The sequence below is a fragment of the Chrysochloris asiatica genome, unplaced genomic scaffold, assembly GCF_000296735.1.
Source record: "Chrysochloris asiatica unplaced genomic scaffold, ChrAsi1.0 scaffold00042, whole genome shotgun sequence".
NCBI lineage: Eukaryota > Metazoa > Chordata > Mammalia > Afrosoricida > Chrysochloridae > Chrysochloris > Chrysochloris asiatica.
In genome coordinates this window covers 20153368-20173091 of record NW_006408560.1, presented here as the reverse complement: position 1 = coordinate 20173091, position 19724 = coordinate 20153368, and the positions used below count along the sequence as shown (strand labels likewise).

At 39.7% G+C, this 19724-nt stretch overlaps 1 protein-coding gene across 1 annotated transcript in view; it reads left to right on the top strand.

Annotated features, from left to right (window-relative positions):
- DCAF8 (DDB1 and CUL4 associated factor 8) overlaps positions 1 to 19724 on the top strand; it is a 69373-nt gene that overhangs the window by 31293 nt on the left and 18356 nt on the right. Inside the window, exons 4-5 of the mRNA XM_006861645.1 lie at positions 472 to 612; positions 1659 to 1753. Of these exons, the coding sequence (XP_006861707.1) occupies positions 472 to 612; positions 1659 to 1753 (236 nt within the window). The remainder of the gene's footprint in view (positions 1 to 471; positions 613 to 1658; positions 1754 to 19724) is intronic.

Here is a 19724-nt window from a genome sequence, read left to right as displayed (position 1 = left end):
AGGGGAGTCCTGGGCAGGATCGGTTTCAACCGCAAGATTGGTGGTTCACGCTCACCAGTTGCTTTTCAGAAACCCTACACAGGGTCACTATAAGTCTGAACCAACTTGAAGACACTTAATAAACAACACAGGGACAGTATTAGTTTACCAGAAACTTCTCAACCAGAGCCAACTGAAATGCTCTCTTATATCCGAGAATGTTTTTTCTCTCCCTTTTTTTAATTCCTGGAAATAATTGTGCTTTAGCCAACTGTTAGGGGGGAGGCACTTAAAGTTGTGGAGAAATTCCATTATGTTTTAATTTAGTTTTTCAGTGAACGTTTTTAAAGCCCCTTCATATAGAGCGAGAGAGCTAAGTTTCTAGCTGTTGCTTTAGAAAAGAAGAATGAATTTGGGTCACCATTACATCTTTCCCTCTCAAATTCATTTCTTCACTTCCTTTTATGTGTCTCTTCATTTTTGCCACCCCAGGCCAAGTTCCTTCCTAACAGTGGTGATTCCACCCTGGCCATGTGTGCCCGTGATGGGCAGGTGCGGGTAGCCGAACTATCTGCCACACAGTGCTGCAAGAATACTAAGCGTGTGGCTCAGCACAAGGGAGCCTCCCACAAGGTAAGTAAGCTTTTGTCCCAGTTGTGTGCAATCCAGATCCTTTGTGGATCTGGGCCAAAGCCCTTCCCATATCTGTACCTATTATTTCCCTTTTGTTGTATGCGGTGGGGCTGGCCATCTGCATCACCCTTTATTTCAGTCAGAAGTTTTATAAAAAGAAAAATCTGCCACTCTAAATGAAACTTCTTAGAAGGCAAATAATTGAAAGATTCCTAGCTTGTGAACATGCAGCACTTTGTTGATTGTACCTAGACCCTAAACTGAGCTGTAATTGAATTGGAAATCTTTGGTGTCTCATGTCTTCCAAATTTTATTGTGCTTGTCTTTAGAATATATTCATAGTTCCAAGATGCTAATGGTTAGCGTCTCATATGTGAAAGTTTTAATTTTCCTGCTCACCAGTCTCAACTTAGAAATAGCACTGGTTCTGGAAGCCTATGAGCTGGGTATATAACCAAGTGCTTAAGGTGAGATCCTGTGAGGAACTAAGATCTGCCAAGTTTTAGAATAGGCATAGTGTTCTTCTGTGCTGTGGAAAGAGGATGACTCTCTTATAAATCCTAAGCAAATATATATGGGTGGTCCTGGAGTGTCCTTTAATGAACTTTCTAGGAAATTTGAAAATTATCTGTTTCTTTGACTCTTAAGCCTAGCCTCAACCCACTAGATAATTGATATAAATCCTAAATATAGAAAATGGAACTTGGAGACTATTTCTCTACTAATGGAGGACATGGAATAGATTTTGAGACTAAATGACTGATGTTTTTCTTTGGTATCATCTAGGTTCTTCTGGTCTTGAAATAGGGAGTCAACTGCCCTTTGCCATGTATAGAATACATAAACTAGGTATAAATAATTCACATAGAACAGGAGAGAATGGACTTAAATTACCTCCTCTGGTGGGATTTTATAATAAAGGAGGTAGACATTTTTCATGCTGAGACATTTTAATTGTAGCCGCTTTTAAAACATAAAGATATGAACTTGAGGACCTCTAGTTCTACGCTTTGGAAGCCTCATTCTTTTCCCTTTTTCTACTTCAGTTGGCCCTGGAGCCAGACTCTCCTTGTACGTTCCTATCTGCAGGTGAAGATGCAGTTGTCTTCACCATTGACCTCAGACAAGACCGGCCAGCTTCGTAAGTAAAACAGTGGTTTTCTTCAAGAAGTGGAATCCTTGGCCTTGATGATAGTCCATGTCTTTGGTAATGCTCAGGAGTCCTGGTGTGGTGCTGTGGGATAAGCACTAGATTACTAACTGTAAGGTCAGCGGTTCACCAGCCACTCCATGGAAACAAAAGGCAATGTTAAGTTCTCTGGTCCATCAGAATAGTCCCTTTGTGCTTGTGGTAAGAAGCAATTTAGGGCTTTGTTGTTGTTGTTAAGTGCCATTGAGTTGGTTCCAACTCATAGCAACCCTGTATAGGGTTTCCAAGGAGCAGCTGGTGGGTTTGAACTGCCAACTTTGTGGTTCACAGTCCGGTGCTGATCATACAGTGCCACACCAGGAGTCTAATTTAAGGTTTGTTGTTGTTGTTATGTGCCATCGAGTTGGTTCTGACCCATAGCGACCCTGTATAGGGTTTCCGAGGAGCAGCTGGTGAGCTTGAAATTTTAAGGTTTAGGGGAATGTTATTTCCTGTTGGTCTGTTTCTCAGCAGGGAAATATTATTCAGTCTGTGTTCATTTCTAGAGCAAAGCTTCGTTTTCTTTTTATATGTGGGGACTTTAATTACTTGATGTCCTCCATGTACTTGGGTACCACTCAACTTCTACATAAGATGTGTATGATGCTGTTTTGTGTATTTTATAAAGTAGCTTAGATATAGTATGACCTTATTTATTTTTTAATTCTAATATATATGACCACGCAGACAGTTAATTGGTACATCTTAAAATACTGATTACATAGTAGAGTTTGAGGACTGACCCAAGCCATGGTATTTTCAGTCGCCTCATATGCATGTTACAGTTGGACAATGAATAAGGAAGACCATAGAATAGATGCATTTGAATTATGGTGTTGAAGAATTTTTAAAATATCATGGACTGCAAGAAAAACAAATCTGTGTTGGAAGAAATACATCCAGAATGCCCTTTAGAAGCCAGGATAATAGACTTTGTCTCTCATACTTTGGACATGTTATCAGGAGGGCCCTGACTCTGGAGAAGGACCTCATGCTTAGTAAAGTGGAGGGTCAGTGATAAAGAGGAAGGACTCTTCCCCACCCCCCCAACAAGATGAACTGACACAGTGGCAGCAGTGGGCTCCAAACAAATGAAACTTTAAGGACAAGTCATCTCTTTCAGCATGTTTTCTAGAAAGACATAGCATCTTTTTTATATCCAGGCAGACCTAGGTCAAATTTCAACTCAGTCACTAGCAGTTAATGTGGTCTTGGGCAAGTCTTTTAACCTAACCTTGCTGAACCTGTTTCTTTATAATAGCACTTTGTCCGGTGCTAAGATTTCAATTGATAAAATTGTAGTTGTGATTAGAATAATTTTAGTTTTTTTTTCTTTTTAAAAAATGCTCTTCTAATTTGCAAATACAAATATATATATATTTATATGTATATGGAGTTTTAGTGCTTTAGGATAAGCACTGGACTGCTAACTACAAGATTGATGATTCAAACCCACCAACTGCTTTTCAGAAACTCTATACTAGGTCTCTATAAATCAGAATTGACTACATGGTACTTATAAACAGCAAATACATCATGTTGTTTTTGTCAAGTGCCATTGAGTCTGTATAGAGTTTCCGAGGAGTGTCTGGTAGGTTTGAACCAACAAACTTGCAGTTCAAACTGACCTTGTAATTTAGTGCATATCCTGTAGTGCTGCACCAGAACTTATATGTATGTGTATGTGTGTATATACATATATATTTAGCTTTTTGTTGTGATTTGATTGAAAGTTTACAGAGTAGATCAGTTTTCCATTGAATAATTAATACACATTTTGCTTCATGTCATTGATTGCAATCCCCGCAATGTAACATCACTTATCCCACTTCCCTGTGTTCCCTGTTTTCATTCTTGCTCCTTTCTTTACCTTTCTGAACTTTTTCCTTGGTAAAATGCTTCCCTTTTGATCTCAAGTGATTGATTATTCTAAGGTATATGTTCCTCCCTAGTGTTATTGTTCTCTTGTGGTGCTGGTTGATAGTTGTGTGCAGTGGAGTTGGTTCCGACCCAGAGATCCTGTATAAGGTTTCTGAGACTAAATCTTTACAGGAGCAGAAAGCCTCATCTTTCTCCCTCAGAGCGCCTGGTAGATTTAAACTACTAACCCTGTGGTTTGGAGTCCTAGTGTTGCTCTGTAGGATAAGCAGTCAACCACAATGAATTGCAAGGTCAGCTGTTCAAACTCACTAGCTGCTCCTCGGAAACCCTATACAGGGTTGCTGTGAGTCAGAACCAACTAAACAGTGCCTAACAACAACAACCTTGTGGTTAATAGCCCAGCTAACTCAACACACTACCAGTGCTCCTTAACAAATCTCATGTATCACTACGAGTATTGTTGAGGATGGGAACACAGTGATTGCATATGATAAGCACTGGACTGCCAACCACAAGGTCAGCAGTTGAAGCCCACCAGCTGCTCTTTGGGAGAAAGATGAGACTTTCTGCTTCTGAAAAGACGTATAGACTGGGAAACCCTATATAGTGTCATGAATCGGAACTGACTCAGTGGCACTTAACAGTCATTGTTAAGGGTTGTCATTGATTTTACTTTAGCACACAGTAAAATATAAGTAAGTTTAAAGAATAAAAATCTAATTATTAGACTTATTTTTAGGACGCTAAGCATACAAAATGTTGTCTGGCAATTGGAAAAACAACCAGTCCCTGGAGAAGGACATCATGCTTGGTAAAATGGAGAAGCAGCGAAAAAGAGGAAGACTGGCCCCAATGAGAGATGGGTTGGCACAGCAACAGCAGTAATGGGCTCAAACATAACAATTGTGAGAACAGGGCAGGATTGGGCACAGAGTCACTATGAGTCGGAACCAACTCAACAACAACTACAGCAACGATGGTGGAAATATTTTAGATTGAATAAAGAATAAACTGGTTATTTATGACCTTCGAGAAGATGAAGGTTGGGAGAAGCCTGGGTGTGTAGCTTTAAGAAAGTAATTTGAATCTCTCAAACCAAATGATGTTTGTTATTCCCAGTTCTGTTTCTCTGATGGTAATGGAACATTAGTAAGTTTTCTAGGAGGGGGTGGTCAAAGATGAAATAAATGATATGAGTTTATCTGGTCGGTTCTGGTAGAGTCTTGAAGCTGAATGAGTTCTTATCCTACAGATCAGGTTCCAAGGGAAAGTACTATTGTGCCACAAGGAATTGGGAATCTGGTATAAGGTATGGGCAGAGCAAATGAGTTTGGTTGGTTATTGAATTTGGAATGAAGTGATGTAGGCAGAAAACCTGACTGAGAGTTGACTAAATTTGAAGTGCAATCCATGATAGAAGGGATGGAAACTAAAGGAGGAAACACAGGAGTAGTAGACGACCCAAACTCTACATATGAGGAATAAGAGACAGTAAACCACCAGAAAGTTTTTGCTTGAACGTTTGGAGAAGAATTACAGGCTGGATGTGATCGCCATGGCTGGAAAACCAAGATGTTCCTATATGAGAGACATTTTTTGTTTGAAACTGGCATGGAGAGTTTTTCTTTTGCATAATATGATAGCTGACTCTGGTAGCTGGTGTAATTGGCCAACATCTTTGGTAAAAAGTTTGATTTGCAACTATAGGTGGGCTATTCCTCTAGCTAATGGACTCCAGTTTGAGGTATTTTTTAGAGGAATCTTGTGGCCTATCTCAATTTTTTCCTTTTTGCTGGGCACAATACCTGGTCATTAATTTTAAGATAAAATTTGTTTTCATATGGTTTCATGTGCTTCCTCCCTCTGGTGTGTGTATGGGGGAGTACTTTTTTTTTTTTTTGGTCCCCTGCTGCCATGAATAATCATTTTTATAGCTCCTTTGCCTGTTCCTTGGAGATCTTAAGACACTGTTTATCTCTGAGGAGATAGAATTGTTTGTCTTAGGTAAATAAATTGAGGCATAGAAAGATTGAGCTGTTTTTGTCAGGGTCACATAATAGCAGAGCCAGTACTTTATAACCTAGCCCTTTAGTTATTTTGCTTCTGCAGGGTAACTTTTCTATTAGTGTGACCCCTCCCTTCTTAAAAATGCAAGTTGCTGAGAAAATGAGATGACCTTGTGAAAAGACACAGATCAGCTCCCATCCCATTCCCTACCTGAAACCCTGGTTAGAACAGTTGTTTCTCTGTAGCTAGTTTTGTTTCTGAAACTGTTTTCCTTTAACATGTTTTCTGCTTGTGTTTTATAAGTGTTTGTTTTGGGTTTTTTTTCTCCTAAAGACATTCATTTTTTCAGTGACCTCTACACTGTTGTCTTAATGGAAGGTTGTAGGGATTTTAAAAGGAAATAAAATCTCTCCACTTTGCCTAGAGCAGTTCTAGGCTGGAGTTACTTTGACCGTGGAGAGAGAATGCTAAAATAGTTCCTTTACAAAGAATTCGTTGTCATGGTTATATTTCTTTTAGTTTCCATAGCATCAAAAATGAGTAAATCCTTAGACTAAAAAACAAAAGCCATAGCCCAGCTCCCTCCTACTCTTTTTGACTTTTCTTTCCTATAAACTTAACTAGTTTTCATAGCATCATACTTTTGACTGGCTGGACATTTTAATCTAGGGAGAGGACTCACCCTTAGATTTAACCTAAAGAGCAAATTATGGCAGTTTGGTTAGATTGTTCTGTCTCAATCTCTCTTCTTTTTTCTTTCCTTAAACTTTGGACCTATGGTGAACATCTCTGAGTGAAATGAGAGCATATATTACCACTGTCACTAGCCCCAAGTGACTCTGGTTAGGCCACATCCACACTAAATCTTTGGTTTCCTTGAGGTTGAAATTGTCCCTAGGATCCAATGAATTGCCTCAGTCCTATTGCTACTGTGAATAAGTATAGAGTAATGATTTAGGGAAAGTGCTTGCTAGAAAGAAGGAAGTCATCCCTGCTGGTACTCTTCAGTAGTGATAGGCACCATCCAGTTCTCTGGTCTCATGGTTAAGGAGGCAGTTGTCCATGGAGGCAATTAGCTACACATTCTGGATCCTCCTCCTATTTCTGACTGCTTCTTTCTTTGTTGCTCCAGGTGAATAGAGATTTGCTGTTGTGTCTTGATGACTGCTTGCAAGCTTTTAAGACCCTAGTTGACATTTGACATTAGGCAGCGAAGTAGGAGATTATTGTTCAGTGCCCTTAAGTTGGTTCTGACCCATAGTGACCCCTTTATAGAGTTTCCAGGAGCAGCTGGTGAGCTTGAACCACCGACTTTGCGGATCAAACTGACTTGACAGTCTAGCGCATTAACCCACAGTGCTACAACAGGACCCAGAAATAGGAGATATATGCACTAAACATATCACTACACCTCTGAAACCATAACCAAATCCTATGAGGAGTCTGGTTGTACATAAGCCGCCTCCATAGGTACTCTAATTTTATGTCATTGTTAAAATATGTATATCATACAACTTTTGCCAGTTCAACTTTTTACAGGTGTACAGCTTGACAGCAATTACAGTGATGGACTGTATAACCTTACCTTTGATTAGTGGGATTTTTTTTTTTTTTTCAATCACCATTAAGTTCCTTTTCCCCCTCCTTCACTCTCCACAGAATAAACTTTGTTCTCTATACCTTTGCCTTTCCTTGTCTTTTTATGTTAGGTAGGTCATACATTATCTGTCCTTTTGCTTTTGGCTTATTAAACTCAACAGGTCTTCAAGCTCCATCCATACTGTCACATGTGTCATGACTTTGTTTTTCCTACTAGTTGAATGGGTATGGACCACATTTTGTTTAACCTTTCGTCTGTTTTTTTTTTTTTTAACTTTTTATTGTGAATTGAGTGAAGGTTTACAGAGATGACCAGTTTTACATTCAACAAATCATTTACTTTGCTTCATTACAATGATTGCAATCCCCTCCATGTACCAGTAGTTAACAGTATTTACTTCTATTCAGTTTAATTATTGCATTCCTTCTTATGTCTCCTGTTACCTTCATCTTTCCTCTGCTAAACTCCCTCTTGTATATTGCTTGCCCTGTCACCCATGTTAACATGTATCTGCCCTGTAGCTTGTGAATAGTTTTCCTTCCTCCTGCCCCCATAACCATTATAGGTTATTTCTTTTATCAAGAAAACCTTAACTTTTTACATTGGTCTCATACAATATTTGTCCTTTTGTGATTGACTATTTTCACTCCGTATAATGTCCTTTGGGTTCATCCATGTTGAGAGGTGCTTCATAGATTCCTTGTTTTTCTTTAATGTTGCCTAATTTTCCATTGTTTGCTTACTATTCTTGTGTTAATGGGCTTTTAGGCTGCTTTCATCTGTTTGATGTGTCATAAAACCAGTTGGCCACTACTCATCTGTCTGTCATACAATGGTGGCTTGTGAGTTGCTGTGATTCTGAAGGCTATGTCACTGGTATTTTAAATAACCAGCAGGGTCACCCATGGTGGACAAGTTTCAGATCAGCTTCCAGACAAAGACAGACAGAAAGGGTGACAAACTACTTCCAAATCTTTAGTCACTGAAAACCTTATGAATAGCAGAGAAACACTGTCAGATACAGTGCCGGAAAATGAGCCCCTCAGGTTGGAAGGCACTCAGAATGCGACTGGGAAAGAGATGCCTCCTCAAAGTAGAGTTGACCATGAAGACACGAATGGATTTAAGCTTGTGGGAATAAAGCTTACAGAACCTTCATTTGCTGATGGGGCACAACTCAAAATGAAGAGAAGCAGCTGTAAACATCCATTGAAAATCAGAACATGGAATGTGCAAAGTATGAATCTGGGAAAATTGGAAGTTGTCGAAAATGAAATGGAATGCATAAACATCGATATCCTAGGCATTAATGAGCTGAAATGGACTGGTATTGGACATTTTGAATCTGACAACCACATGGTTTACTATGCTGGGTATGACAAATTGAAAAGGAATGGTGTTGCATTCATTGTCAAAAAGAACATATCCAGATCAGTCATGAGGTACAACGCTGTCTGTGATAGGATAATATCCATGCGCCTACAGGGAAGTCCAGTTAATATCACTATTATTCAAATTTATTTACCAACTACTAAAGCCAGTGAGGATGAAATAGAAGAATTCTACCAACTTCTTCAGTCTGAAATTGAACAAACATGCAATCAAGATGTATTGCGCATTACTGGTGATTGGAATGCAAAGGTTGGGAGCAAAGAGGAAGGACCAGTAGTTGGAAAATGTGGCCTGGGTGATAGAAATGATGGTGGAGAATGCATGATAGAATTCTGCAAAACCAATGATTTGTTCATTTCAAATACCTTTTTGACAGCATAACAGATGACTTGCACATGGACCTCGCCAGATGGAATACATAGAAATCAAAGTGACTACATCTGTAGAAAGAGATGATGGAAAAGCTCCATATTCAGGGAAAACAAGGCCAGGGGCAGACTGTGGAACAGACCATCAATTACTCATAGGCAAATTCAAACTGAAGCTGAAGAAAATGAAAACAAGTCCAAGAGAGCCAAAATATGACCTTGAATATGTTCCAACTGAATTTAGAGATCATCTGAAGAACAGATTTGATACATTAAACACTAAAGACGGAAGACCAGAAGAGTTGTGGGATGACATCAAGAACATCATATGTGAAGAAAGCAAAAAGTCATTAGGAAGACAAGAAAGAAGGAAAAGGTCAAAATGGATGTCAGAAGAGACTCTGAAACTTGCTCTCCAGCATAGAGATGCTTAAAGCAAATGGAAGAAATTCAAGTCTCGACTTTCATTATTGAAAGATTCTCTGGGCAAATTATTGAATGATGCAGAAAGCATCAAGAGAAGATGGAAGGAATACAGAGAGTCACTGTACCAAAAGGAAATGGTTAATGTTAAACCGTTTCAAGAAGTAGCATATAGTCAAGAGCCAATGATACTTAGGGAGGAAGTCCAAGGTGCACTGAAGGAATTGGCAAAGAACAAGGCCCCAGGAATTGATGGACTGAAAATTGAAATCTTTCAAGAAAGTGAGGCGGCACAGGAGGCACTCACTCATCTCTGCCAAGAAACTTGGAAGACAACTGTCTGGTCGACTGATTGGAAGAGATCCATATTTGTGCCCATTCCAAAGAGAGGTGACCCAACAGAATGCGGAAATCATCGGACAATCTCTTTGATACCTCAAGCAAGTAAAGTTTTGCTAAAGGTAGTACAGAAACGGCTACAATCATACATTGATAGAGAACTTCCAGAGGTTCAAGCTGGTTTCAGAAGAGGCGCCATGGACCTAGAGATATCATTGCTGATGTCCGATGGATCTTGGCTGAAAGCAGAGAATATCAGAAAGATGTTTACCTGTGCTTTATTAACTACACAAAGGCTTAACGATTGTGTGGATCATGACAAGCTATAGACAACATTGCGAAGTATGAGTATTCTGGAACACTTAATTGTACTCATGAGATATCTGTACCTGGACCAAGAAGCAGTTGTTTGAACAGAACATGGGAACTCTAAATGTTTTAAAATTAAGAAAGGTGTGCAACAAGGTTATATTCTTTCACCATAATTATTCAACCTGTATGCTGAGCAAATAATCTGAGAAGCTGGATTCTATGAAGAAAAACATGGCATCAGAATTGGAGGAAGACTCATTAACAACCTGCGATATGCAGATGATACAACCCTGCTTGCTGAAAGTGTAGAAAATTTCAAAGTATTTACTGATGAAGATCAAAGAGCACAGCCTTCGGTATGGATTACATCTCAGTGTCAAGAAAACAAAAATCCTCACCACTGGACCAATAAACAACATTCTTATCTATGGAGAAAAGATTGAAGTTGTCAAGGACTTCATTCTTTTTGGATCAACTATCAACACTCATGGAAGCAGCAGTCAAGATATCAGATGACGTATTGCATTAGGCAAATCTGCTGCACAAGACCTTTTTAAAGTGTTGAAGAGCAAAGATGTCAGCTTGAGGACTAAGGTGACCTAAGTCTTGTTATTTTCAATAACCTCATATGCATGCGAAAGCTGGACAGTGAATAAGGAAGACCATAGAAGAATTGATGCCTTTGAGTTATGGTGTTGGAAGAGAATACTAAAAGTGCCGTGGGCTGCCAAAAGAACCAATAGATCTGTTTTGGATGAAGTGCAGCCAGAGTGCTCCTTAGAGGCCAAAATGGCGAAACTTTGTCTCTCATACTTTGGACATATTGTCAGGAGGGACCATTTGCTGGAGAAGGATATCATGTTTGGTAAGATGAAGGGTCAGAGAAAAAGAGGAAGACCCCCAACGAGGTGGATTGACCAGGTGGCATCATCGATGGACTCGAAGTGTGTCAACAGTAGTGAGGTTGGCCCAGGATCGGACATTGTTTTGTTCTGCTGTGCATAAGGTCGCTATGAGTCGGTGCTGACTCGATGGCACCTAACAACAGCAATTGTAATCAGCATATTGAAGGATCCTGTTTACTTATCCATTCTACTCCATATGTCTCTTGATGGTGTGCTTAATCCATTTAGATCCAGTGTAATTATCAGTAGGTTTGAATTGATTGCTGTAATTTTTCTGAGTGGGTTTTTTTGTGTGTGGTGTTACTGGTTTCTTTGTTCCACATAATTTTCTGCACTGAGTTCACTTTGTTGGTGGGTTTTCTTTGTATTTTAATTTCTGTTGTGTGAATGATTATAAAATCTGATTTTCTTCTTTTTTATTTTGATGTGCAGATGCATTAACTTTCTTTCGAGGCTATGCTAAATTCATTAATTTTTTTCCCTGCTGAAAGTCTTGTTTTATTTTGAAATCTACTTGACTTCCTTGCTGTTTGGAAGCTCTGTATCTATACTATTCCCTCTTTTTGCTCTGTAGTTGACTCATTATAAATTGGTATCTCTGGTTCCCTGTTTCAGTCTTGTAGGTTTGTTTTACTTTAAATATTTTTATGTCCGGATTGAGTCCTGGGTGGTGGTGTCATGTATGGTGATCTCAGGCTTTTGTCTACTGTTGTTGGTGCTCAGTCCAAAAAATACCCTTTAAACATTTTTTTGTAAAATTGGTCTTGTTATTGCAAATTCCTTTAATTTCTGTTTATTAGGAAATATTCTAAGTTCACCATCATATTTGAGGGAAAGCTTTGCTGGGTATATGTTTCTTGGTTGGCAATTTTTTTTCCCCATAGTTTTGTATATGTCATCCCATTGCCTTCTTGCCTGCATGATTTGGGTTCTCATTTGTAGGCAACTTTTCATTTTTTCCTAGCTGTTCTCAGGATTCTTGTTTTTGGTTTTGTAAAATTTGATTATGATATATCTTGGTGATTTTCTTTTATGGTCTATCCTGTTTGGGTTTCGTTCAGCTTCTTGTATGCTTCTTGTCTTTCATGATGTTAGGGAGTTTTCTTCCAACAACTCTTTGACAAATTTCTCTGCATTTTTTATTGTCTCTTTCTTTTCTGGATTTCTGATCACCCATAAGTTGTTTGTCTTCTTGGTGTCAACGTAACTCTTAGTATTTCATTATATTTTTTCATTCTTTTTTTAAATATTTATTCTTCTAGCATAGTAGTATTGAGAGATTTCTCTTTGAGCTCACTAATCAGGCTTCCATGGCTTTGAATCTACTTGTTTGCCCTTTCAGCGTATTGCCTGTTTCTGAAATCTTAGTCTTGATCTTTCTGTATTTCTAATTGTAAGTTTTGTATTGATTCAAAATTTGAATTTGTTTTGTCTGTTTGTTCTTCTAGTGTTTTCCTGAATTCTTCTAAAGTTTTTTCTATGTTTTACTTTATTTAGGTCTTTCTGTGTCAGTCCTTTGTAGGTACCAAAATATTCTTTTGAATTCTTTTTTCAGTTCTATTACCTTTTCTTCCTTAGAAATGTTTTACAGTTCTGCATTTGGTCATTTGTTTGAGTGACTTTTTTTTTTTTTTTAAACCTTTTATTGTGAGTTGAATGAAGATTTACAGTACAGAGCAGCAGATCATTGGTTTAACATTCAAGAAGTCATATTGGTTGGTTGGTTATGTGCTGTGGAGTCTGTTCTGACTCAGCGACCCTGTATAGGGTTTCTGAGGCACAGTTGGTAGTTTTGACTGCTGACCTCATTGAGGTTAGCAGCCTAACTTGTAACCACTATGCTACCAGAGCTCCTTAAGAAATCATATACTTCATTACAATGATTGCAATCCCTTCCATGTATCAACAGTTAACAGTATTTACCTCTCTTCACTTTAGCGATAATTACATTCCTTTCTGTGTCTTTTGCTCCCTTCATCTTTCTTCTGCTAACCTCTCTTTTCTTGTATATTGCCTGCCCTGTAAACCCATGTTAACATGTCATCTGTCTACCCACTTGTTGTTGTTGTCAGGTGCCTTCGAGTCGGAACCGACTCATAGCGACTCCATGCACAGCAGAAAGAAACAATGTTCGATCCTGGGCCAACCTCACCATCGCTGCCACCCCCGAGTCCATCAATGATGCCACCTGGCCGATCCATCTCGTTGGAGGTCTTCCTCTTTTTCTCTGACCCTCCACCCTACCCAGCATGACATCCTTCTCCAACGATTGTTTCCTCCGGACTACATGTCCAAAGTAGGAGAGACGAAGCTTAGCCATCCTGGCCTCCAAGGAGCACTCTGGCTGCACTTCTTCCAAAACAGATCTATTGGTTCTTTTGGCAGTCCATGGCACCCTCAGTATTCTCCTCCAACACCACAACTCAAAGGCATCAATTCTTCTACGATCCTCTTTATTCACTGTCCAGCTTTCGCATCCATATGAGGCTATTGAAAACACAATGGCCTGGGTCAGGCACACTCTAGTCCTCAAGCTGACATCTCTGCTCTTCAATACTTTAAAAAGTTCCTGTGCAGCAGATTTGCCCAGTGCAATACGTCGTCTGATCTCTTGACTGCTACTTCCGCGAGTGTTGATAGTTGATCCAAGAAGAATGAAGTCCTTGACAACTTCAATCCTTTCTCCATTGATAAGAATGTTGTTTATTGGTCCAGTGGTGAGGATTTTTGTTTTCTTGACATTGAGATGCAATCCATATCGAAGGCTGTGCTCTTTAATCTTCATAAGTAAATATTTCAAGTCCTCTTCACTTTCAGCGATCAAGATTGTATCATCTGCATATCGCAGGTTGTTAATGAGTCTTCCTCCAATCCTGATGCCACGTTTTTCTTCATAGAACCCAGCTTCTCGTATTATTTGCTCAGCATACAGGTTGAACAAGTATGGTGAAAGAATACAACCCTGTCTCACACCTTTCCCAATTTTAAAACTTTCAGTGTTCCCATGTTCTGTTCGAACAACTGCTTCTTGGTCTAGGTACAGATTTCTTAGAAGTACGTCTACCCACTAGTTAGTGAATAATTTTCCCTTTCCCCTTCCCCCCTCAACCATCATAGATTGTTTCTTTTATCAAGATAACCTTTTCTTAACTTTTTACAACATTGGTCACATAAAATATTTGTCATTTTGTGATTGACTATTTCACTCAGCAATATTGCCCTCCAGGTTCATCCATGTTTTGCAGATTCATCATTATGTACGTACCAAAGTTTAACCATTCTTCTCATGATGTGTATTTAGGCTGTCTTTTGATGTGTCTCTTATAGATAGCATATTGAATGAGCCTGTTTTCATATCCATTCTGCACTCTTTGTCTCTTGACTGATGCATTTAATCTGTTTGCATTCAGTGTAATTTTCAAAGATATGTTTGATTGCAATTTTTTTGCTGTGTGTTCCCCCTGTGATGCTACTGGTTTCTTAGTTTCACATAATTTTCTGCATTGAGTGCATTGTGTTTGTGGGCTTTCTTTGCATTTTCAATTCTGTTGTGTTAATGCTTACTAAGACTTTTTTATTTTCCTCTTTTTTATTTTGATGTGCAGGTTTATTCATTTTCTTTGAGGTTGACTGCAGTTTATTAATATTTACCCCTATTTAAAAGTCTATTTTATCTTGAAATTTATGTGACTTCCATTTAGAAGTACTGTATCTACACTATTCCTCCTATTTGCTTTGTAGTTAACTTCATTATAAATTGGTATCTCCAGTTTCCTATTTTCAGTCTTGTAGGTTTGTTTTACTTTTAATCTGATAAACACTGAACCACAGGTCTGTGGTTCAAGCCCACCAATCAAGGCTTTTTGTTCCCTTAAAGATTTAAAGCCTTGAAAATCCTATACATGGGTGCTATGAGTTGGAACTGACTGAGTGGCACTGAGCACACTTAACAACTTAGTTGAATGGTATTGTCATGTATGATACTTTTAGGTCATTGCCTGCTGTTGATGTTTCTCAGTCCAGAGAGCACCCTTTAGCATTTTTGTAAAGTTGGTCTTGCTCTGTTTATCAGGAAATGTCCTAATTTTACTATTGTGTTTGAGGAACATCTTTGTTGGGCATATGATTCTTGGTTGGTAACTTTTTTCTTTCAGAGTTTTGTATATGTCATCCCATTGTCTTCTTGCCTTGCATGGCAAGAGCTTGGTCTTAATGGTTCTCCTTTGTAGGTAACTTCACCTTTGATTTTGGAGCATTTGATATATGCTATGGTGATTTTCTTTGGAGTTTATCCTGTTTGTGGTTTGTTCAGCTTCTTGAATGGTTATCTTCAAATCTTCCATGATGTTAGCAAAGTTTACTTTCAACAACTCTTTGACAATTTTCTTGGTGTTTTTTATTGGCTCTTCCTGTTCTGGAATTACAATGATCACCTGTAAGCTGCTCCTTTTCATGGTGTCCCATATAACTCTAAGGCTTTCTTCGGGTTTTTTCATTCTTTTTTTTTTTTTTCCTGGTTGTTTTCTAGCATATTAGTATTGAGAGTTTATCTTCGATTTCACTAATTCAGGCTTCCATTGCTTCGCATCTATCTAATCCCTTGCCCTTTGACTATATTATCCATTTCTAAAGTCTTAAGTGTTAATCTTCTCGATTTCTGATTACAGGTTTTGTATTGTTTCAAAGTTGGCATTTGTCTGTTCTTGTAGTGTTTTCCTGAATTGTTCTAAAGTTTTTTCTTTGTTCTCGTTGCTTTCCTCTGTCTTTCTATCCATTTTTGGAAGGTACCTGATTATCATTCTTTTGGATTCTTTTTCTGTTATTTTCATTACCTTTTTCTTGCTCAGAAATGTTTTCTGGCTCTGCATTTTGGTCACTTGTTTGAGCCATTCTCTCTTGTTCCTTCATTAAGCTGAAATTGTTTGCAGGACACTGTGTAGTTGTTGTATTTAATTGATAATATATGTTGATGTGTTCTGAGGTTCTCACCAACTGTCTCCTGTGGGTGTAATAAAAAAATGGAAGTGTGTATACCATTCTTGTTTGCCATTCGTGCATCTCAGTTTAGGGTGGGTTTGGCTACTGTTGGCTGTTGTTTATCATTAGGTGGTATAGGAACTGGTACTGTTTCTTTCCCCATGGGTAGAGCTGCAGAGGGTATAGTTGTGGGTGAGCTCTATGGGCAAGGTTGCAGTTTCCTGTTGGATAGGAAAGAGCCACACACATATAAGAAGCCAAAAGAGAATAAGAAAATGAGACCAACAATGAAAAGAGAATATAATGAGATAAAAGAAATAAAAATAAGCAGCAGCCAGAATAAAAGAATATAATAATAACTATAAAGATGTAGGAGTCCTGGTGTGGCACTGTGGGTTAATGCGCCAGACTGCAAAGCCATTTGAACTACAAGGTCAGTGGTTCAAACTCACCAGTCACTCCTTAGAAACCATATACAGGGTTGCTATGGGTCGGAACCGACTTGACGGCACTTAACAACAACAACATAAAGATGTAAGAGAAACAGGGAACTGGAGCTCTAAGAGAGTAAATAAAAGCAAGAATAAAACCATTTAAGAATAACTAAAGAGAGGCAGGAAAGTGGAGGTATAGAAGAGAAAAATAAGAGGAACTAAGGAAGAAAACTAGAAAGACACTTAGAAAAACCAAGGAGAGGGAAAATTGAAAGAGAGTAGTGAGTAATAAAGATCAAAAGGGCAGGGGAAAGGGGAAAGGAGAAATGAGAAAAAAAGAAAAAAGAAAAACAGTAGAGATAGAAAAGATCAAATTCAAGGGAATGGAAAGAGAAGTGGGGGAGGAGAAAGAATAAACAAAAACAATGAAACAGGAAAAGAATAAACCAAATCCAAAAACAGTATTGCTGTTGGACACAGAGAGGAGAAAGTTGTGGGGGACTCTTGCAAGCCAAGGAGCTCAATAGATGGGTGTGGGTAGAATGTGACAGCAAAGTTCTTATTGGCCTCCTTATCTGTGTTTAGCAAACTCAATCTGGAAGTAGTTCATAGAGGCTCTTCATGGAGCTGGTTTCAGTGTCTATTAGGACCACAGGGCATCTGGGGGAAGGGTGACTGGTTAAATGTTGGTCTGATGGTTCTATAGATTTGGAACCGAGCCCGCCTGAATCCAAGCACCTAAATGGTGCCAGCCAGGTCACTGCCTTACACTGGCATGGCTCCCGATGACCCCATGTTACTCCAACGACCTTGTGTTACTCCAACGACCTTCCTCCTGAAGAGGAAGATCTGAGCTGGGAGTGGATAAGGGTGGGAGGTGACTGTACCTCTGGTCACCAGGGGAACGTGGGGGAAAAGTAGGAATTGCACCTTTCTTGTTTTGTGTGTGTACCTACTCTGCTAGGCCACCTTCTGTTGCTAAAACTGCTCCCAAAATGGTCATGTCGTATCTGGTTGACTGTCTGCTTCTCTCGCTGTCCCTGCTCAGCTTCTCTTCCCAGCATGCACTCAGTCCAATTCTCTAACCTTTCCCTTTTGTTTTTTCATATCAGTTAAAATTGTTTGTTGTCTCCAGGGCGTTGGGGTTGTTGTATTTATATCTAATTGATGATTGTATGTTGATGTGTTCTTGGGCTTTCACCCACTGTTTCCTGGGTATAGTTAGAGACTGGAAGCATGTACACTGTTTTCATTCTCTTTCACAAATCGTGTACCTCAGTGTAGGGTGGGTTTGACTGGTGTTGGCTGCTTTTCATCGTTGATCAGGTGGTACAGTAGCTCTTGTCTAGTGAGTGGAGCTGCGAGGCTAGCTGGGCTATATGGGCATGGTTGCTGTCTCCTGTCGGGTGGGAGACAAAACCCCTCCAGCCCCCCCCACAAGAAAACAAAACAATAAAGAAGGAACCAACAATGAAAAGAAAAAATAATGAGAACAAGGAAAAACAGGCAGCAACCAGAAAAGAAAAGAGTATATAATTGTAAAGACAAAAGAGGCACAGGGAAATAGAGATATAATAGAGAAAAATAAGAGAAGAAATAAAAGGAATAGAATTTTATAACACTTAGAAAAACCGGTGAGAGGGAAGATGATGTTAGTAAGGAAATATCAAAAGGGGGAGAGGGTTGCAAATGAGAACCAGAAGAAAAGAAGGAAAAACAAGCAGATTGTTGTTGTTAAGTGCCGTCGAGTTGGTTCCGGCCCATAGCAACCCTGTATAGGGTTTCCAAGGAGTGACTGGTGAGCTTGAACTACCGACTTTGCAGTTCAAATGGCTTTGCAGTCTGTCGCATTAACCCACATCGCCACCCCAGGACTCATGTTGTTGTTGTTAAGTGCCATCGAGTCGGTTCCAACCCATAGCGACCCTGTACAGGGTTTCCGAGGGTGTAAATCTTTACGGGAGTAGAAAGCCTCATCTTTCTCCCGCGGAGTGGCTGGTAGTTTCGAACCGCTGACCTTAAGGTTCGCAGCCCGATTCGTAACCACTACGCTACCAGAGCTCCTTGGACTCATAGAAAGTATAAAATTCAAGGGAATGGAAAGAGGAGGAGGAGAAGGAATAAATAAAAATAATGAAACAACAAAAGGAAAAAACTAAACCCAAATTCCAAACAAAAACAAAAACAACAGTGCAGCTGTTGGACGCAAAAGGAAAAAAGTCTTTCTGGGGGTGAGGAGGGGTGGGGGTGGGGTGGGGTGGTTGTGCACCTGTCATTTTAGGAACTCATAAGGTGGGTGTAGGAGGGACGTGACAGCAGAGTTCCTAGCCCTAGATGGAAGTTCCTATCTGCCTCGGTGTTATCTATGTCCAGGGCACTCAATCTATACGTTTTTGAAGGCCTTTAATGGAGCTGATTTCAATGCCTGTTAGGATCACAGGGCAGCTAGGGCCAGGGTGACTGGTTAAATTCTGGTCTGGTGGCTCTGTGGGTTCTGTAGGTCCTAAGCTAACCCAAATCCAGGCACCATAATGGTACAGCTGGCCCCTGCCTCTCAGTGGTGTGGCTCCCACCCATGTGACTCCACACTTCCGGAGAGCAGGGTCTGTGCTGGGGATGGATGAGGGTGGGAGCTGACCACACATCTGGTCACTTGGGGAGCGTGGGGAAAAAAGGAATCACACCTATCCCATCACCTGTCTGACTCTGTTCTGCCAGGCCACCTTTTGTTGCCAGAACTGCTAATAAAGGTGCAAGATGGTCACACTGTATCTGGCTGGCCATTCGCCCTCTCTTGCTGTCCCTGCTCAGCTTCTCCCAGCAAGTTCTCAATCCTCTTCTCTTAATCTGTCTTCTGAAATACAGGGTTCCAGAATTTTCATTTGTGTTTGTTTCATTTGGTCTCTTGTACCTTTGTTGTGAGTCCTGGTTGTGGTGCTGTAGGATAAGCACTAGACCACAAGGTCATTCTGAACCACAAGGCCAGTGGTTGAAATTCATCAACTGCCCCTCGGAAACCCTATTATAAGTTGGAAATGACTTGACAGGCTCTTAACAACAACAATCCTTGTTGTTGATAGTCCGTGTAGTATGTCTGCCTTGTCCGCCATCTTTCTGTAAGTCATCTGTTGGACATCTAGATTATTTCCACCTCTAGGTTGTTGTTAACAATACTGCCATGAACATTGGTGTGTATGTCTGTGTTTAAGTCTCTGCTTTCGAGTCTTTTGTGTATATAGCTAGGAGTAGAATTGCTGGGTCATATGGTAGTTCTCTTCATTTTTT